General features: G+C 40.7%; 1 protein-coding gene across 1 annotated transcript in view; it reads left to right on the top strand.

The window, feature by feature from the left end:
- The window catches only part of LOC132210972 (mucin-2-like), a 58521-nt gene extending 36687 nt beyond the window's left edge, over positions 1 to 21834 (top strand). The window contains exons 32-45 of the mRNA XM_059654773.1: positions 369 to 401; positions 916 to 1295; positions 2767 to 2938; positions 3053 to 3282; positions 3751 to 3934; positions 5339 to 5552; positions 7426 to 7604; positions 9553 to 9622; positions 9793 to 9899; positions 10015 to 10046; positions 17264 to 17374; positions 19258 to 19309; positions 20248 to 20353; positions 21403 to 21834. Of these exons, the coding sequence (XP_059510756.1) occupies positions 369 to 401; positions 916 to 1295; positions 2767 to 2938; positions 3053 to 3282; positions 3751 to 3934; positions 5339 to 5552; positions 7426 to 7604; positions 9553 to 9622; positions 9793 to 9899; positions 10015 to 10046; positions 17264 to 17374; positions 19258 to 19309; positions 20248 to 20353; positions 21403 to 21574 (2042 nt within the window). The 3' untranslated portion in view covers positions 21575 to 21834. The remainder of the gene's footprint in view (positions 1 to 368; positions 402 to 915; positions 1296 to 2766; positions 2939 to 3052; positions 3283 to 3750; positions 3935 to 5338; positions 5553 to 7425; positions 7605 to 9552; positions 9623 to 9792; positions 9900 to 10014; positions 10047 to 17263; positions 17375 to 19257; positions 19310 to 20247; positions 20354 to 21402) is intronic.
- Positions 21835 to 22319: the final 485 nt, after the last annotated feature.

Genomic DNA, 22319 nt, shown 5'->3' with positions numbered 1-22319 from the left:
AAGAAGGCAGGATCAGAATTCCCAGCTAGAAATACAGGGTTCAGCAGTAACAGAGAAAAAACAGGAGTGAGTGAATCTGCCTGTGATTGCCAGGCTTTCGAATATTTGGGCTACTGTCTCAACTTAGATCTTTCAGAATCACTGTCATTTGATGGAGAGCGTTTTCATTTTGCACATGGAATATACAAGCTTTACAATGGCAGGATATTGACTGGACAGCTGTAACATTGTTTCTCAAGCCCACCTGTTCAATTTTCTTTTATTACTTTTCTTTTAACATATGTGTATTCCCAGCTGTGAAGCCTCTCTCTTTCTAAACGGTCTTATTTCAGGTTACATGTTTTAATTGTGACTGTATTTACTTTCAGAAGTAACAACTACAACAGTGAAAACAACCACAGGTAGGTTTACTGCCACATCTACAACTGATGAGCAATGTTTTCTTACATTAAACACAAGTAACGAATCTAAAACCAGATATAATTTCACTGAAAACTTGTTCTCAGTCTTGGTTCAGGAGTCTCTCGCTGACTTCAGAAGATGATGTGATTGAATCCCACTTCAGAACCTCTAAGACAAAGGCAACCCATTATGTATTTTGCCAATTGACTTGAACCAATCCAATGGACATTCTTTGCCTAAGATTTGTACAACAGCGAGCACAGGAAGAAAGAGGAGACCATTAAAACACCACCAACAGGAGCCTTAGGACAATACTGTTGAGTTGGCATTTTGATCGGAGTCCATTACCACTCCTTGAAATCACGGTGCTAAATTAGAAATCAAAGGAAATAACCCAAAATATTTTAGTTTCTCCAACTGCTTCAGTTACTTCATAGCTTTCTGGATGATACTTTTGAACATTATTTGTATTTTATATCAATATTAATTGGTGACTGTTGCTTTATTTTGCAGAGGTTCCTTGCCATGGAAAATGGTCTGTGTGGATTAACAACAACAAACCATCTGTTGAGCAAAAGCATGATAAAGAACCATTGGATCCAATTCGAGATACCGTGTGTCAATCTTATGGGAACAGGATTACAAATATTCAATGTGAAGCTCTCAAATTTCCTGGGTATCCAATTAGTAAAACCAACGATACAGTAACATGTGATGTAAACAGCGGATTGATATGCCACAAACCAGCTAGTGGCGCCCTTACATGTCTGGACTATAGAATTAGAGTTTGCTGTGAACCATTTGAAACAACAACACTTCCAACCATAACAACATCCGTCTCCAGGGCTACTACACCTGGAGAATGTTTCTGTAATTCAGACCCACCAAGGAAGGTAATCAAGTTTCAATTTATTTCTAAATGGTTTAATGCTGTGTTAAATAATACTTAAAACATTATACTTAGAGTAAATGGGACCCATTATTTTTCACAGCACTCAGGAAACTTGCCATTGCATGCAATTCCATGTCTGTCCCTCACCACCACCTCAGACTGAACCAGACAGTTCACATCCTCCACGTCCAATGTGATGTCCACTGAGCTTCTAAAACCATTACTTCTTCATAATCCAGATCATTAATTACTTCTTTTATAACATCATTTGCTATGTCTATGCTTCCATTTGGTTGTGGAAACTCTCATTCATTTTTTTTTAACTACAATACTGTCTATTTCAATACTATCCTGATGGACGTGCCGCTTTACACTTTCCAAAAACCTGAGCTCATCTAAATCTCGCTTTTCCATACTCACCTCACAACAAGCCCTGCTCCCCAAGACTCATGTAATGCTAACTGTGCATTGGCTCTTGCTTGACCTGTGCCTTAGTGATAAAATTCTCATAATCGTCATAAGGTTCCTCCCTGACATGCACTTCTTTCTCTCTCTTCCAGCCCTATGTCAATTTGCAAACTTCACATTCCTCCAGTTCTAGGCTCTTAGCCATACTCCCTTCATCTGATCTTGAGGAACTCCACCTTCAGCTGACTGAATCCTATGTTCTGGAATTACATCCTTGTCACTCGCTTAAGAGAGTCACTTAAGCCCACACCTTTAATTAACTTAGTATTAAACCGAGCTCATTAGGATGACCACTTTTGTCTGAGTACATACATCAAGTGGAGAGCCTTGGTGTGATTTCGTAGATTAAATGTACTTTACATATTCAACTTATGGCTGACGCTTGATGTCTTTGGAATGAATCATTTGCAGAGATTGAATTAATGCCACTTCGATGACCACTTCCTCTAACAAATCTTGACTATTTCATAACTGTGTTTATATACTTTTTGAGGTGATTCTTGTTTCTGAAGCTGAAATGCTGTCTCCCAATGCTAGCTCAAACCTTTCAGCTTGCTTCTGTGCCATCCTTCACAATCAACCCTTCCACTATTGAGGGGTTAACAGGGCTAAGCTGGCGAACAGATCGACCAATTTTTTTTTTACTTGAATTTCTAATGCACATCACCTTCCTAGATTGTTAAAGGCAGTACAGAGGTACAAACTTCCCAACATATTTGATTTTCATTTTACACATCAGTTCACTGTTTTCAGAAAATCCCAAATAATAATATGCAAACAGTGCTTGTATTTCAAGAATGACTTCATAAGAAGTAGAAATTAGGAATTTGAGCAACCTAACTGATGTGATGCTGTAGCGTCTGTGAAATTTTTACAGCTGAACACTCAGAGCATAAAGAGAGAAAGCTGTTTCTTTTTTCCTCAATAATGTGGAAATAATATCAGAACAGTTCAATTGTTTAGATATTTGTTGGTGTATTAATTTACTTGTTACTCTTTCCTAGTGTAATGAAACGTGGCAAGAGAACTGTGAGACCATTACTTGTGTTATAGCGCAAACATATGAAATTACGAAGGTGCCCTGTTCAGTCCCTGTGAAACCTACATGTTACAGTGGCTCAGAACCCAAAAGTGTCCAAACTAAAGATGGCTGCTGCTCAACATGGGACTGTGACTGTAGGTAGATTTTTGATTGATTCAAATTCATTGATTATTAACTTCTGTTTAGAAATTATATTCTCATCACCTCATTTTATCTGAATCTAAATAATATTTTCTTTTTAATTTTAGGTAACTGTCAAATATGGGGGAACAGACATTATCGTACCTTTGATGGGCTGCAATATAACTTCTTTCAAAATTGTACATATGTTCTTGTACAAGAAAAAGTTCCAAGATACAATTTCTCTGTGATACTTGATAATTATGATTGTGCTCCACGAAATTTAGTGTCCTGCCCCAAAATACTCATCATTAACTACAATGGATATGTCATCTATTTTTCAACTCAGAAACCTTCGGTAAGTATTAATGTGTGTTCATATGTACTGTTTAATATTTCAGTTATCAGTCAATATCAATATCAGCATCTTATTTCTTTATTCTGTAGTTAAATAAACATTGTTTTATGAAGAGACTAATGCAGTGGTGAATTCTTAGAATGGTATTAATATCCATCCCAGGTGAAGTTTCTCTCAATTGGTAGCTTTAAAGCAAAGGTTTTGCAAATAATATCATTTGGACACCTTGAATAACAAATATCTTTAGCTTTTTTGGTTTGGCTCTAGCAGCTGAGTTTAGAACCAGCACCAAGCTTCACTGAATAAAATTTGATGCCGAGTTAAAACTGTACTCACTACCCTCTTCAGAAATATTGATTACTCGCCTTCAAAATTTTCTTATGAACATACATTTAGTAATACATTCCTTGAGAATAGAGTTGTCAAATAATTTTTAAAAATTTGCTTTCTCGTCAATTCTCTTAAAAGGTAACTATCGATGGAATGAAAGTGAACTTTCCATATCATGGAAAAGAACTTAATGTTACAAAAAATTACAACAAAGTTACAATTTACATTCCTGCTATTCGAACCACAATCATTGGTCGAAAAAACAACTTCAGGATCAGAGTGCCGGAGCAGTACTTCTTACAAAATACCCAAGGACAATGTGGTATGTTTCTGTGTTACTGTTACAGCAGTAATAACTTTTCTTTAAATTAGGTCTTTGAAGTTAAAAGACATTCCAAGGCATTTCAGATCAGCATTACAAAACACTGTATGGCACCAAGCCACATAGACAGATATTGGGTTGAATGACCAAAATACATTGACCAAAGTAGCAGTTTTTAAAAAACAAACAAAAACAGAAATTGCTGGAGAAACTCAGCAGGTCTGGCAGCCTAAGGTCACTGGAGTCAAAATGTTAATTTTGTCTTCTCTCCATAGCTGCTGCCACACCAGCTGAGTTTCTCCAATAATTTCTACTTTTGCTTGTTTCAGGTCTCCAGTGTCCATAGTTCTTTGACTTATTATGGTTGTGTTTAAGGTAGTTTAAAGGAAGAAAGAGTGGGGAAGATGCAAATGGGGAAGTAACTACTGAAGCCATGGCCAGCAAAGGCTCACAGATCATCAAGGGGCCAAACTTGAATGAGCAAAAATATTTTGGAGGCCTTCTTATCCAGGGGAGATAACAATGATTGTGAGTGAGCTCGTGAAGGGATTTTAAAACAGAACAGAAAATTTTCACCAGAAGATGCTGTTTACACGGGAGTCTTAGTGAGCACAAGGATGGCTGTTGAACAGGATTTGGTGCAAAACAGCACCACCAGAAGATTAATTAACCTGAAGTTCATGGAGATGTGATCATGGGACACCAGCTTGGAATGCTGGTCATGTGGCAGAGCATGAAACCTGACTGGTAGGCTTCCAATTACGAGTTCCAAAAATGATGGGACTAGACTTACAAAGCGACTATGTATTCAAGAAAAGGAAGGCTGAAGATAGCCCTATATCAATAAGCTGCAACAATTACAGTAGTAATTGCAGTTTGGAAAGCAAATGGGACAATTCAAAATCATTATTTCCAAAAAAGGTCATATTGGATGTTAGCCCTGTTTCCCTTTCCACATCTCTCTCTCTCTCCCTCTCTCTCTGTATGACCTTTTAAGTTTCTCTTTCAGTTCTAATATAGATCTCCAGCATCTATTGTACCTTGTTTTTATTTCAATGCCATATCATGTTTTAGATTTTCTCACCGAGTCCTGTACTAGGCTAGGGCCATATTTGTGCACCTTCAGGAATGATAAATATTATTTATACTTTATTTATTACATAATTAAATACATTGGAAAAAACTTAAGAAGTGTGTGATTTTCATGCTATTAAATCACTTGTCAGCTTCCAGCGATCTAAGCCATTCTTCTATCATCGCAGAAAACACATACCTTAAGTTTTTGAGTACATAGAGTTTAGACTTTAAGATTTTATCATTATAATTCATGTTTAAGACATGAATTTTGTGTGCAAATAGAGCAAAATAATATATTTATTGATGCAAGATATTTCCGCTTCACAGGTTCTTGTTCTAGAAATATGAACGATGAATGTACACGAAGGAATGGAAATTTAGAGCCACTTGACTGCTGTCACAAAACTGCACTTGACTGGAAAGTTAATAATCCCAAAAAGGCATATTGTGCAGCAGCTCCTACAAAAGTGCCTTGTGAAGCACCTCCAACTCCCCTTCCATGTGTATATGGGAAAACAGTGTGTGATGTTCTATCAGGAGAGTATGTACTTTTTTGTGTCATTTCATTGAAAATAAGTGGCTAAATCTACCCTTATTCAATTTTCAGATTTTTGTTTTAAATCTATGTTTTACATAGCCAACAGGATATGCATAAGGAGAGATAGTAGGAACTGCCGATGCTGGAGAATCTGAGATAACACTTTGTGAAGCTGGATGAACACAGCAGGCCGAGCAGCAGAGGAGCAGGAAGAAGGGCCTCGACCTGAAACGTCAAACTTTCCTGATCATCTGATGCTACTCGGCCTTCTGTGTTCATCCAGCTTCACAACAGGATATGCATAAGGCTTGTCTTTAGCAGCCCGGAAAAAATATCCTGGGCTGTAAAAGTTTGGCTGAAGATGTCAGGAGGCGAGCCCATCGATATTACCAAAGGCAGGAACTTGTGCTTTGTTGCAACCTGATGACCAGAATGCAGGCAGCCAGTTAATGAATGAATTAATCAATTATCCCATCATCATCGCCTACCCTTGCTGGCATTTTACCTGCTGTATTTTGGGCATGGGTTGTGATGGCAAGACATCATGTAGAAACACTCAGAAAAATTCAAGTGTTCTCCCACCAGATCCCAGGTAGGAACAGGATCCTCCACTATGGCTCCTCGATCAGTTACTTAAGAGGGCCATGTTTTTGGCTTGCAGCACCGTTAAGGAAGATGCACCATCCCCACTGGCCCCCAAATGCTGGCAGTTGTACACCTGGTCTCAGGAAAACGATAAACAAATAATGTACTCTCTCTTCAAGAGTGTCTTAACTTTGAGGCAGCCTCTGCTTCTTCCTCCGACCATACCAGTGGCCATTTTTACCTCAAACTGTCCTGAAACTGACAAAATAACACCCATAGTCCCACCACTTTACACATGATCTGCTTTGAGGTTTGTATCCCTCAGTGGGTACTAGTTTTTGTCTTTGCAAAAAGTTTAGTCATACATTTTATCTTGTCCAAGCATTTTAAACTGTACTGTATAGGTTTTATAATTGGATCTGGCCAATTAGAAAATGTGAAAGAATTTCATTGTGGGACTTGTCCACTTTTTAACCAGCTCCAATTTTGAATGGGCATGGAAATGACTTGCGCATTTCTGAATGCTTCTTTGCAAATATGACTTTGAGGATGTAAGCTACTGCTTTCCTTTTGTAACTTGTTTGCTGTTTCTATACATTTGAGACAGGGATCCAAGTTTCTCATAATGCATTAAAGGATGGAAGAGTATTTAAGGAGTATCATTGAGGTGCACCAACTTAAAATGCATGGATATTCATTTCAAATAATGTCATTTTGATGTTAACAACAGTAATATAAATGAAGTAGCTCTATCTGATTGTAGTTTTAGGAGTTATTAAGCTGTGCACGTGTCAGGGGAATTTGAAAGAAAAAGTTGAAATGCTCTGCATGTTACTGGCATCAAAACCTGGATAAATGTATTTGTTTTGGAATAGTCTTGTTATTTTGAACAGACATAAACTATGTGCCTTGTTCAACTGCTTGTATGATAGGTTCAACATGTTATTCCAGATATTCCCTTGATAATTCTCTTAAGTATCATTGACTAACATTTATAATGTAAATATAAAATGACTTATACCAATTATTTGAAATTAATCTTTAGAAATCAGATGTACATCAATGTGTCAAAAAAAGTTGTAAACATGTACAGTTGCACAATTGCAGGCATTAATCCTTTCAGATATAGTCCAATGTCTGTGAAGTACCACGAGAAGCAATTTTAGATGCTGTTCCACTGTAGGGCAATTTGCTGCTTATAATAAAGCTGTGAAGCTTTCATAGGTGAGAGTTCATATTGACTTTTGTCATGTTACCAGCATTTAAACGGTTTTACATTCCTCTTCTATAGGTCATTCAGACATTGCAGAAATAGGCAAGATCTTACAAAATATATCGAGGCATGTCAGAATGACCACTGTGCAGTTAATTCGACAGAGTTGGAATGTTCTGATGTGGAAGCTGCTGCCATGATTTGTAATGCAGCTGGGACTTGTGTTGACTGGAGAGCTTCGACAAATGGATTATGCTGTGAGTGCTATGAACCTATGGAATGATCTTTGAGACTTAAAATGTAATATAATGGCAGTATCTTCTATGGGTCTAAGGGCCATGGTGGTGGTAGAATTGGGCAAGAAGCTTTTTTTGCTCCAGGATCATTTCACTCCATCTTGGACACTTTTCACAAGTGCCATGGCTGGATTGTCTCCAATCAGCAGTTAGTTGGCAACTGCCAATTATTAACATTTGTTAACATTCCTGTTGAGAGCATAGCGCGCTGCCTTAATATTCCAGTTGAGATCCTACTGAACTCATCGAACAAGTTTGCCATCTGACAAACTCAACATGGAATCCAGTGTGGGTTCTTGTCCAGTTGATCTAGCTGCCTCCTCCCAATGTCACCCATCCTGCACACAAATGCTGTCACAAAAACCAGCCACATATACCCTTCCACCACAGGCAGCAGCACTTTCAAGGAGCCATTGCTGGCACCTGACGTCTATCCAATGCCCTGGCAGTGTGCCTTGCAAAGACAGACTTCTCCAGCGGGTCATGTCAGCAAGACATTGTATGGCTGTGTGGTGCACAGTAACAGCACATGGATAGATCTCCACCAGTCCAGAGTGGGGGGCTTGGCTGTTCACTAGGGCTGCTCCCTTGCTCTGTCAGAGTGCATATACCACCTGTGCCTAACGGCCATGCAGTGGCATTTGGCACAGTCACACATCAAGCAAATGGAATCAGCAGCTAGCATGTTAGAAAGTCTGAAAGAGTAGTCCACAGTAAAGCTAATGGGAGCACCTGAAAACCCTGGGGGTGGGGAGGGGTTTGAAGAGGAGGCCTGTTGCAGTTGCGAACATGAGAGAATGGTCAATTTATGCAATGTAAGAAGCCTCGGGGGAAGGATGAATAAGGCTGCTAGGTGCTTTGCCCACTGGTTGGAGAACCTGTGGAGAACACCCTTCAGTTACATGGGGGGAGGTCCAACAGCACTATGTGCATAGAAGACGCTTACAAGCTGCTGTATGATTGGCCCTGGGATCCAGGTTCTTGAGGATGGAGAATTCACCAGCCAAGAGCTGCCTTTCGCTCACTTCTCATTGCAGTCAGCATCAAGGTGAATGGTATCATTGCTGAAAATGCACAGCTCAAGCTCAGTGAAGAATCCCCCCAGGCCAAAATTGAGTGAGGGTGTAATGAGGGTTGTAGACAGGGGTCATGAGACAGAAGGGCAGAGCAGGCACGGACATAATGGCAGATGCATGGCTTTCAGGAACGCCATTTTTCCCGTCCCAGGTTTCCTTAATTAGGCATTGTGAGATTGAACGACAAACAACCTCCAGCAGGGCTTTCAGGCAGCCTTTGGAAAACCCAGGAAAATCATACTGCTCCATATTAATCCCTGAGCAAGTGAATTGTGGAGTCCTGGGATAATCAGAATGAGTTGGTTCAATTAAATACTACCCATGGTGTCAGAACTGCTGAGAGTTGATGGGATTTTAACAGCTTTTGGTTTGAAGCTAGGTATAAGACATCAGTCTCCAGAGTCTCTGAATTACCAGTGCAAGAACATTACCATAGTGTTTCCCCACCTTGAGCTCCCCAGGAACAGGCCGACCCACTACAGCAAGCTGCTGGTCTAACAGCGGCTAACAACTCTTCAGTACTAACAGCTTGAAATATCCATTGGCGATCTACAGCTCAAGTTAAAATGCATTAAAACTTGCGAAAGAAATAAAAGATTGAACAAGGAATTGTTCAGATAAAAGAAAACTATTCTTTTGATCACAACACTTACATTTCTTTTAGAGTATTAACAAATGATTAAAACTTGTTCTGGGTTTTAAATTCAAGCTATATTTCATTTGGGAACAACTATGCATGAACTTATTCCAAACACTAGACTGCTTTTGACAATCTTAATAACATCAATATTTCGAATACTCCTGTCTAACTTATTCTAACATTTTATTTTAAGCCTACAACTGTCCATTCAGTTTCACCTACAAAGCCTGCGCCAGATACAATGACAATTATTGTAAGGATGGGTAGGTATTTGTCATGCATTCTGAATTATCCAAATCTGTATCAAAACTTTTCATCACAAATGTACATATTTTGAAGTAGTGGTTTGACAATTTTAGTTTTAAAATGACCGTGCCTTTCACTACTGTCATATTGAATACATATGACCTATAACTAGAATCTTTCTTTTCAGTGTGATGATATCTGGGGAGAGATTTGATGAGCGTGTTGAAGGTTGCTTTTGTCCAGATGGAATGATGCTCTCTGAGGATAGAACCCAATGTGTTCCTTCATGCACTAGTGAGTAACTATGAAAGTGCACAATTACTTATAAATTATAACTAATATATTGATAAATACTAAGCGCTGGCAAAGAGGGCACTCATTTAACAATGTGACACTTCTTTTTCCGCAGGATGCAAAGATAAAGCAGGAAACCTAAGATACGTAAGTGTCTCCTTGTTATTGTTTTACAAGTCTCTAATTTTTTTAAGTAAAATTATCTGACACTAAAATGCTCTGTAGCTTCAAGACAAAATTTTGCTGAGCTTTTTAAAATAAGATCATCATGATTCATTGAACTGCAATCTCTTTAGTCACTTTCATGGATGTGATTATCTTTTGGCCATAATATGTTATTTAAATACCCACATTAAAATGTGCTATCCAGTGACAATATGGGGTGGAGTTTTCCCCTATGTGGAGTAACATAGGCAATGGCAAGGAAATTGGAAAAATGGATGAAAATTAAAAATTCAGAATCTCATTGTCAAGAAAGCATTTCCAAATTTTCCCCTTAAACCTGAAACGACAATTTCAGAATCTTGCAGCTGCCTTACTTCCATGGATTTTCATCTCATTAAATCTTCAGTTCATCTCATTAAGTCACCACTTCCAACTCTCTCCTCTTCCCTGCATAAATTCCTCCCACATAAATCAGAGTCACATCCTGGTGGCCACAGCTTGCCAGAGTCTTGTTTCAGATTTCACCCGGCTCTGTTGTCACCACAGTTTATCTGCAGGCTCAATGAAGACCATCTTCCTCAAAACTTCACCTCTACAAGGTAGCAACACCAAGCCACCAGCCACACCATGTTACAGCACCTGCTGTCAATCCAGCTCTCAGACCACTTCAACCCTTCAGGTATCCCTGAGCTCCAAAGTGAAGACTTGCATGATTCTGACAGATTGTTTAATATCGAGGGACACACATACACCTCATGCATCTCAGCAGGATGTATCCTATCCTTTAAGCTAGGTTTCTCAGCATTCATTCACTTTGTGCTTGCTTGGAGACTGCCAGGCTCTGTGGTTTGCATTCCTTTTCAGCACAGAGGGAAAAGCAGACAGTTTGTCACAATGGGAAACATTGAACTGTCAAGGGGATGGTCCTGTCACTGTATGGCACATGCTATGTCAATTGTACACCCATAGATGTGCCAGCAGTTTATATACGGATACATTGTACGTGCTTCAAGCAAATCACCATGTGTGAAAGTCAAAGTGAAGCTGTACTAAGTGGCTTCAAAGAGCCCATAGTCAGAGATCACTGCCAAGAGACAGTCAAGGAGCTTATCCAATTTCAGTCCAGCGAGTTGAGCCACTGTCAGTTAGGCACTTGATCCCTGAGCGGTTGGGCATCCATGCCATCAGAGTTGGAGACTGGGCTTTGGTCAGTCCTGCAGAGCCAGTATGACCAATGCAAGGAGAACATATGGGGTCAGTCAGGGTGCTATAGAGCCAGCAGGTGGGCTATGTTTTGTCCCTGATAAGACACAGAGAATGATTGAGTCTACTGAAAGTCAGGGCAAGACCAGTTAATGGTGAGGCAGGAGACTTTGTGAGATGCGTAGAAAGGTCAAGAAGGGTATGTAGCTTGGGAGGATCGGGTGCATGAGTGCCATCCAGTGAACATCATGCAAGCCATACTGAGAGGTGCAACTCATGAGCCTTGGCATGCAGTGTCAGAGTTTAAGCACATGGTTTTCCTATGAGTGGGCAATAGCAGAGAGGAGATGGTGGCACTTAACATTGTGGAAAATAAAGGATCATCAACCTCTTCCTCTACTTCCAAGCATTCTGAAAATCCGGGACAGAGCACTGATGCAGGCTACTATTTGTTTCTAGGCTGGTTGGGTTTTGTGGCATGGCCCCTGCTGGTTCAACAGCAATAAGGACTGCCCTCCTCTCCACTACCCCATCCACATGCTCCTCCAGTTCCCTGTCTGTAAAAGAGGGATCAAGCATTCCTTTTGGTCCATGTCGTCACATAATAAGCGAGCACCACAGGGTGTGGGGCAGTTCCTGGTCTCCAGTGTGTGAATGATGGGAAGCTGGGTTTTACATTTGACACCCTTGGTATGAACACTGGAAGCAATGGCAGGCATTACCAGGTCTCCTGTCACATAATTACACAAGAAAGGAGCAAAGACCCATGAATGCATAAGGAATGAGGGTAAGAAGAGATCATTATTTGAGAAAAGTCATTCCGAACCAGCCACTCTGGCAGACCTAGCAACAGAATCACACTAAGCAAAACACTAACTGAAAATAGTAAATGTAAGCCCACGATGAAACTGAGGTGTTTCAATTATACAATTTGATTTCAAATGTTACAGCACTGAAGGAAGCCATTAAACTCATCAGTACTGTGCTGTTTCATTGAAAGTACTATAAAATTATTTCAACTTCTCTGCTTTATTCCCATTGAACTTGCAAATTTTATTTCTACAAATATATATTCAAACTCTCTTTGTAAAATTGAATCAAATAGCTGCTCCCTTTGAAAGGCTTTTCAGGTTATATGGATATCTTGCATGAAATAATTTTCTTCATTACTTCCTTGTTCTGTTGTCACTCACCCTTAAACCTGCCTCTTATGTGTGCTGACATCCTGCCAACAAAAACAGTCTTCACCCACCTATTTATCAAATCCCTTTATATTTTATTTGTCCTTCCTTGTACTGTTACTTTAAGGATGTAAGCTGTAGAAGAATTATTTAACTTAGCAATCAAGTCCCAATGTGATTCAGGATACATTGATCTCCTTCTGTAATTTTATGATACATGTATCATTGGTATCATTTAGGTTCACGAGGTCAATTCCCTGAATGGCGGGACTTATCATATGTTGAAAGAGTGGAGCGACTGGGCTAGTATACACTTGAGCTCAGAAGGATGAGAGGGGATCTGATTGAGACAAATAAGATTATTAAGGGATTGGACATTCTGGAGGCAGGAAGCATGTTCCTGCTGATGGGTGAGCCCAGAACCAGAGGACACAGTTTAAAAATAAGAGGTAGGCCATTTAGAACAGAGTTGAGGAAAAACTTCTTCACCCAGTGTGGTGGGTATATGGAATGCTCTGCCCCAGAAGGCAGTGGAGGCCAACTCTCTGGATACTTTCAAGAAAGAGATGGATAGAGCTCTTAAAGATAGTGGAATCAAGGGTTATGGGGATAAGGCAGGAACAGGATACTGATTGTGGATGATCAGCCATGATCATAATGAATGGTGGTGCTGGCTCGAAGGGCCAAATGGCCTACTCCAGCACCTTTTGTCTATTGTATGATTACTCTTGACCTTAGTCCATATTACAAAGTTTTCTCACATCCCATGCTTTCTTTCAATGTTTTCTTATATTATCCCATACTGTATCAAACTACTTTATTTTTAAATCATTGTAAAGGAGCTCATCATAATGGTTAAAGGCTTTCCCAGCATTACTGAAGGATGGACTTGCTGATGCTTTAAACTATGGTTTGGTATTAATGTTTTAAACTCCGGTAGTTGTTATTGTGTAAATCCCTTTGGTTTAGATTTAGTCACAGATTAAGAACCTTGCTGGTTAAATTTCTGGTTCGTGCTGTGTTATCTGATAATAGTCCAAGAAAAGTGAATGTTGAATCAACTGGGATAATACACATTGGAAATCCAGTGCAGGAACATTCCTGCTTATTGACAGTAGTGTGGTATCAATGACATGTTCTTTGGCCACTCACTGCTCAATTCATATATGAAGAACAATCTTCTGTACAATACTCAAACCAGTGAGTCAGCCAGACATAGCTGGTTTGTGCTACAAAATAATGCCAATACTGTGGGTTCAATTCCTGTACCAATGGAGTTACCATGAAGGACTCTCCATCCTGACCTCTCCCCTCACCTGATCTGTGGTGACTTGTGGGTTTAACTCACTGCCAGCCACATCTTTCTCTCTACTGAGCGGGCAGACAATGGTGACTCCGTCTGTACATAGTGACATGTATGTGGTGTAATGCTACTGAGTGGAAAATCCAGGACACCAGTTTAATGTTCTGAGGATATATTCAAATCCCACCATTTTAGATGGTGAAATTTGAATTTAATAAAAAATAGTTAAATGGCAGGAATGTAACTATTGTCAATTGTTGTAATAACCCATCTAGTTTATCAATGCCCTTTATGGAAGGAATCGGCCATCGTTACCTGCTCTAGCTAGATATGACTTCAGGCCCACAGCAATGTGAGTGAACCTTAGTGGTCCTCTGGGCAATAAATGCTGATCCAGCCAGTGTCACCAGCATGCCATGAACGAATTTTACAAAAGACCTTCTTTGCCTCCTTCACATGTTCATTCTAGCAGTGTGAGCATTGAAATAAAGTTGTTTCAGGGTGTTCAACACAGTCGGATGAATTCTACCCAAGACATCAAATCTCACCTGACATCCACAAAATCAAGCCTGGCAGGAGTTGCACAGTAGAAATCATAAATAGGAATCTTAGCAGATTATTGTATCAGTGATAATGGGAACTACAGATGCTGGAGAATCCAAGATAATGAAATGTGAGGCTGGATGAACACAGCAGGCCAAGCAGCATCTCAGGAGCACAAAAGCTGACGTTTCAGGCCTAGACCCTTCATCAGAGAGGGGGATGGGGTGAGGGTTCTGGAATAAATAGGGAGAGAGGGGGAGGCGGACCGAAGATGGAGAGAAAAGAAGATAGGTGGAGAAGAGAGTATAGGTGGGGAGGTAGGGAGGGGATAGGTCAGTCCAGGGAAGACAGACAGGTCAAGGAGGTGGGATGAAGTTAGTAGGTAGGAGATGGAGGTGCGGCTTGGGGTGGGAGGAAGGGATGGGTGAGAGGAAGAACAGGTTAGGGAGGCAGAGACAGGTTGGACTGGTTTTGGGATGCAGTGGGTGGAGGGGAAGAGCTGGGCTGGTTGTGTGGTGCAGTGGGGGGAGGGGACGAACTGGGCTGGTTTTGGGATGGGGTGGGGGAAGGGGAGATTTTGAAGCTGGTGAAGGCCACATTGATACCATTGGGCTGCAGGGTTCCCAAGCGGAATATGAGTTGCTGTTCCTGCAACCTTCGGGTGGCATCATTGTGGCACTGCAGGAGGCCCATGATGGACATGTCATCTAAAGAATGGGAGGGGGAGTGGAAATGGTTTGCGACTGGGAGGTGCAGTTGTTTATTGCGAACCGAGCGGAGGTGTTCTGCAAAGCGGTCCCCAAGCCTCCGCTTGGTTTCCCCAATGTAGTGGAAGCCACACCGGGTACAGTGGATGCAGTATACCACATTGGTAGATGTGCAGGTGAACCTCTGCTTAATGTGGAAAGTCATCTTGGGGCCTGGGATAGGGGTGAGGGAGGAGGTGTGGGGGCAAGTCCCTATACACCTGTATTCCGCATGCAGATGGCCTCAAGGCCCTCCGCTTCTTCCTGTCCCGCAGGCCCGACCAGTCCCCCTCCACCGACACCCTCATCTGCCTAGCCGAACTCGTCCTCACCCTCAACAACTTCTCTTTCGATTCCTCCCACTTCCTACAGACTACGGGGGTGGCCATGGGCACCCACATGGGACCCATCTATGCCTGCCTCTTTGTAGGTTATGTGGAACAGTCCCTCTTCCGCACCTAAACAGGCCCCAAACCCCACCTCTTCCTCCGTTACAGTGATGACTGTATCGGCGCCGCCTCTTACTCCCCAGAGGAGCTCGAACAGTTCATCCACTTCACCAACACTTTCCACCCCAACCTTCAGTTCACCTGGGCCATCTCCAGCACATCCCTCACCTTACTGGATCTCAGTCTTCATCTCAGGCAACCAGCTTGTAACTGATGTCCATTTCAAGCCCACCGACTCCCACAGCTACCGAGAATACACCTCCTCCCACCCACCCTCCTGCAAAAATTCCATCCCCTATTCCCAATTCCTCCGCCTCCGCCGCATCTGCTCCCACGATGAGGCATTCGCACATCCCAGATGTCCAAGTTCTTCAAGGACCGCAACTTTTCCCCCACAGTGGTCGAGAACGCCCTTGACCGCATCTCCCGCATTTCCCGCAACACATCCCTCACACCCCGCCCCCTCCACAACCGCCCAAAGAGGATCCTCCTCGTTCTCACACACCACCCCACCAACCTCCAGATACAACGCATCATCCTCCGATACTTCCGCCATCTACAATCCGACCCCACCACCCAAGACATTTTTCCATCCCCACACCTGTCTGCTTTCCGGAGAGACCACTCTCTCCGTGACGCCCTTGTTCGCTCCACTCTGCCCTCCAACCCCACCACACCCGGCACCTTCCCCTGCAACCGCAGGAAATGCTACACTTGCCCCCACACCTCCTCCCTCACCCCTATCCCAGGCCCCAAGATGACTTTCCACATTAAGCAGAGGTTCACCTGCACATCTGCCAATGTGGTATACTGCATCCACTGTACCCGGTGTGGCTTCCACTACATTGGGGAAACCAAGCGGAGGCTTGGGGACCGCTTTGCAGAACACCTCTGCTCAGTTCGCAATAAACAACTGTACCTCCCAGTCACAAACCATTTCCACTCCCCCTCCCATTCTTTAGATGACATGTCCATCATGGGCCTCCTGCAGTGCCACAATGATGCCACCCAAAGGTTGCAGGAACAGCAACTCATATTCCGCTTGGGAACCCTGCAGCCCAATGGTATCAATGAGGACTTCACCAGCTTCAAAAGCTCCCCTTACCCCACCGCATCCCAAAACCAGCCCAGTTCGTCCCCTCCCCCCACTGCACCACACAACCAGCCCAGCTCTTCCCCTCCATCCACTGCATCCCAAAACCAGTCCAACCTGTCTCTGCCTCCCTAACCTGTTCTTCCTCTCACCCATCCCTTCCTCCCACCCCAAGCCGCACCTCCATCTCCTACCTACTAACCTCATCCCACCTCCTTGACCTGTCCATCTTCCCTGGACTGACCTATCCCCTCCCTACCTCCCCACCTATACTCTCCTCTCCACCTATCTTCTTTTCTCTCCATCTTCGGTCCGCCTCCCCCTCTCTCCCTATTTATTCCAGAACCCTCACCCCATCCCCCTCTCTGATGAAGGGTCTAGGCCCGAAACGTCAGCTTTTGTGCTCCTGAGATGCTGCTGGGCCTGCTGTGTTCATCCAGCCTCACATTTCATTATCTTAGCAGGTTATGTCAGTCCAATCCTGTGCCAATAAGTGAAATTGTAATGATCTAAATCTTCTGCCAGTTATGTTTGGTTATCTTGATGGACAGCCTAAATTTTCCTGGACTATGTGACTTAACTATTCACTGCCACAAACATTTGAACCACTTGGAAGGGCCTCCTGACTTCTTTAATTTAACATAATTTTTCTAACAACATTTCTCTGCTTTCCTTTTCCAGGAAGGTGAAAGTTGGTCTCATCCCAATGATACATGTATCCACTACCAATGTTCAAGAGATATGGTGATAAAGACACAAATAACATGTTCATCTCGTCCACCCTGTGATGAGGTCAGTGCAGACTTGTACTTGATTTTAGTTCCTTATTGTTTGGTATGATGGTGTAGATGCTCGTGTTGGACTAGGCTGGACAAGGCCAGAAGCCACAGAGCACCAGGTTATAGGGCAACAGTTTTATTTGAAATCACAAGCTCTTGGGGCACTACCTGATGAAAGGGTTGTGCTCTGAAAGTTTATGATTTCAAATAAACCTGTTGCACTATAACCTGGTGTCTGTGACTTCTGACTGTGATGTGCTATAACACTGAAGTATTCATTTGTTTTTCTACAATCTCTGATGTGTGAGATGCATTGATGATTGGATGTTATACTCAACGAGCACTAAAAAGAGAAATAACCCAAAATTAGACGAGAAAATGTTCTACCACCATTAACTTTTATAATTCTCTTTTATTATTAAATGACGATTAGTTGGGGCAGTGAAGAAGTACCCATTCAGGATTTGAATAGTTCAATAAATCATTACACTGTTTGTTAATCTCAGTAACCAGTGTTTCAATGCAGGCCAGACAAATGTGATAAATGCCGTTCTGTTTGATGGAAGTTTTTACTCAAAGGATAATTGGCTAAACCTATGGCTGTTGTTCAGAGCTTGGGTCTGCAGTACAACACTGCCTGTAATTTTGATCAAATTTAAAACAATTAACAATCTTATCTGAGAGGTGAAACTCTAAATTGGAAATAAAAATCAGATGCAATAATAGATGTTAATAGGGTGGAATTGAAACTTCTGTTGAGACAGAGTAAATGGAATTTTAACCTGCATTTGGATACGCCATTTTGGCCCAAATGATCTTGTGGTAAGCCTAAGACATTCTGAGTGAATAACAGCCTCCTCTCTGTAATTTAAGTGAGTTGATTTCTGGCTTCTTAATTATGGCCATTATGTCCACAATGCTACAAAACCATGCAATATTCCTCAAATCCGTACATTGTTGTAATACAACACCGTTCTGAAGTTCATATACATATAAAGAACAGTGTTTTCTGCCACAATGCTTAGTTGTCACTGATTATCTTCACTGCTGACTCTGACGCAAAAAATATCTATCTTGTGCAGCACTGGCCTAAAATGTACATTAAAAGTAAAACAAAATTGATAATGAGCTGTTTGCAGCAAAGATAAAATTGGAAGTGAGCTATAAAATGCACTCGTAACTTATTTTAAGCATCAAGCATGACTGGAGTGTGTGGTTCAACCAGTCCATGACAGCACTTACCCTCCATACAGACAATCAGTTCAAAACATAACTGTCTACACTGTTCCCATATCTCTTCTACGAGTATTGATTAATATACTGGAAACAAGTATTCTTGCCTTTGCTTTCCAAAGCAAATGTGCTTTGAGAATAAATGGCCATTCTTCCCAGGGACACTTAAGAAAATACAACTGGAATTTATTAATCATCATCTGCATTTTCTATAACATGGGACCTCCAGCAGCAGGTGACAATGGTGATGGACGGCAGGGGAGCTAAGTAGTCATCTCAGACCTCCAGCAGTAAAAGGTGACAATGAGGGAGGATGTTGGAGCAGGTGAATGGACTCACTTGAAAATAAAGAGTGCTTTCCGTGAAGAGAGAGTTGACAGAAAGGGAGAGGAGTTAGACAAAGGAATTCAACAGCTCAATGTAACCCAAATGGTCATTCCATGTATATCGTATTACTTATTTATTGTTCATTTTTCCTGTGTGAGATGTCCCAATGCCAGTGGAATAAAGAATCCCTCCATCATTATCTTGGGGCTGCATGTATGTTTGAGTTGCATGTAACATCTGTATGGTTAGCGCATCGTCCACATTCAACAATAGTCTAAACTGTAAAACAATGTATATTGTACAACCAGGACAATTTAGTATTTTCTGTCTGTTTAGGCTAACAAAATATGGGATGGATATCACTGCTGCTATGACTGTCGTCAGGAATGTAAGCATTTCATTTTGTGTACTTTTGACTATTTCAACTGTTTATTCTTCCTTGAAATAATTTATTGAACGTCTTGCTTAAACAATCTGCTGTGGCTCTGAGTTTCATCTTCTGTATATGTTATGAATCAGCCAGCTGAGAAACGTGACCATATTTCAAGAGTATTTAATATGACAATGAACTACTTTGGAGTCTGCTAAGGTTAATGTGAATTTGGAACACTGCATGTTCTTTTCTTTCTATATCAACACTTACTGAGACATGAGATGTGATTAACAGGTTTTCACTTGATTTCAAAACTGTGAGATCAGTGCTTTGGCTTTCCTGCTGACTGAAGGGTCAGATGCTGAAGTAACTGCTCCAATACCAGATTGGTGAAGTACTGAATATGTAATCAATTCAGTGCAGTTCAACAAAGAATGTTGACCTCCCAGCATTGGAATTGAGATTGTACATCCTTCCTAATTATGTTCAGCTAAAGATCTGATTTTATGGATCACAAGAAAGCCAACATCACATATGACCAGGCAGAACTCCAGCTCAACTGCTACTTTTGCCTCTGCACAGACCCAGTGGAAATTTAAACCACAACTTAAAAGGTGCAGTTTAGTTCTTGTCTTTTTAAGCAAGATTTCCATTCCAAGAGCAATGTGTAGAAATCAAACTACGTATTTATACCAATCAGCAGAAGCATGAGTGTTCAATTATTTCCTTTAAAGATGATAGTCTAAGCTCATTTTTAATGTCTGAGGGAAATCTAATAAAAAATTCTTCTGGTGTCTTTTTTTTTAGCTTAAAAAGTTTTGTTCTTCAAATGAAAAAATTCTGTTGCCTCTTTCATCTCTTAAATCCAATTGATCTATTTGTACCAGTTGAGTATAATGCAATGTAAATTTTTTCAAAATTATGTTCTGATTAATTCTTCCCAACACCTACAGTAAAATTCTGCAAAGTAAATAAGAAACAGCTCAATGTCACGAAGAATGGCTGTTCAGCAAACATTGGGGTGCAAATATGTGAAGGACATTGTGAATCATTTGCCATGTAAGTAATTTGATTTAACATTTTTATATGTTTTAAACAGAATAGTGAATCAAACTAAAGTTCAAAATAAGCTTGCTATGTACAGCAGGTCAATGAGCTCTGTTATAGCAAAGAGACAAATGTTTAGACCTGTACACTTTCAATAGATGAAAAGCACATGACTAGAAATGAAAGGTGGGGAGAGCATAAGACAAAACACAGGGATGGGATGACTGTTGGTTTATGCTAACTATTATATAAGTCGATGAATCAATAAATCAAAGTCTTTAATGCCTATAACAGGCTTCTAAATCTCTCTCCAACTTTTCCCTTGATGATACAGACATGATGCTACAAACTACAAACCTCCTTTAACTACTTTAAGCCATTTCTTTTCAACGTCTGAGTTATCCACTCATTCCTATCAGCTTGCTACATCATTGGATGTTTTATGAACCACCATGTAATAATTCATATCAAAATCTGTTCAGCCCATTTGTATAATAGGTCCAAAGGTCTCTGAAGAGACTCAAGCATGGAGTTGACTGGCAAAAATTAAATTGTGCATGAAAAAACCAACTGCTGAATTCCTTTTCTCTCCAGTGGAAATTTCCTTCTTTTCACCCCTGATTTTCTGAGGAGCACAATTTGACAGAGGAGGGGGAAGCATTGACCATGAAAATGGCTGATCTCAGTGCTTCCTTTTTTTTTATACCACAGAATGAAAGAGATGGAAAGTTTTTCTGAATACTTTGGCAGAAAGAAGGCCTCTTATAGTGGTTGAAAGTTGAGCAATTGTCATCCAGTGACAGTGCAAAATCATTAAGTTTCATAAATATGTGCAGCTTATGCAGTTTCAACTTTCCACCTTATTTCATTTTGAGAATTGCCAAAATATTACATACTGTGAATTACACTGAATTACTTGCTTATATTTTCATTAATTTCACACTGGATAAATACTGTGACATCATCATGACACTAGGTTTGTGAACAAAATACATAATTGAATAAGATAACAGGTTAACTTAATTGAATGACAATGTAATTGGGATCTTGTTCTTTTACAGGTTCAATCCCGAAATGAATGGCATGGAACGAAAATGTTCCTGCTGCAATGAAAATGAAACGGAGACAAAATCAGTGATGCTGCAATGCCCCAATGGAACAACTCAACAATACTTATATACTTCTGTAAAGTCATGCCAGTGTAAAACCTGTACAGGAAGCCGAGAGTATTAATGCCACACTCACGTAGCTAACTCACTGAACATATTTCAATTGATGCTTAAATTGGAAATTGAATTCTAAAGTAAAAGACTCTTTTTCTTTATGAATTCTGTTTGATTGATATAATTTAATGGTGATAAAATAATATTGTAAAGTTTCATTTACTCCTAACTCCTTCTTTTAAACTGTGGGAATGCAATCTGTTCATAACATGTCATTGATCTGTTTCAAACCTTTTGCTTGTTTACTGCAAATTGAAATCAATAAAACCTGTTCCACATGAATGTATCCTTGCAATTTGCATGTTGTCATATTTGTTCCATTATTTTAAATACAATTGTACATGAAAGAAACAGAACTTGTTTACAATTTAAATGCAGCTACTCTGCACTCCTATTTATGGTACCAGTTCTCGAACTATTATGATTAAGGATTTGGCAAGTTAAATGAGAATAAACTTGAAGTTCTGCCAATTCTGATATGTAATACAGCCACTCAGTACAGCATCAGGAAGTTTGGATAGACAGCAGAACATTGAGAACCATGCTTCTGGCAATCTTGTGCTAATAACAGTTAATAGAACCTACATAAAATTGCTGTAATTATTTCAGATTTCTAGTGTAGTGATTAAAATAAGGTCAGCCAGGTAGATCTCAGAATGAGATAGAGGTTTAACCTGGTCCAAATCAGGCAGGGGTGTCAGAGATTCTGCTCACTCTCAGAGTTGGCTCTGAGGAAACGGGATCAGTGTCAAGTA

This window comes from Stegostoma tigrinum, chromosome 25 (assembly GCF_030684315.1).
Source record: "Stegostoma tigrinum isolate sSteTig4 chromosome 25, sSteTig4.hap1, whole genome shotgun sequence".
Lineage (NCBI taxonomy): Eukaryota > Metazoa > Chordata > Chondrichthyes > Orectolobiformes > Stegostomatidae > Stegostoma > Stegostoma tigrinum.
Note: the sequence above shows the minus strand (reverse complement) of the source record. Positions and strands in the feature narration are given on the sequence as shown.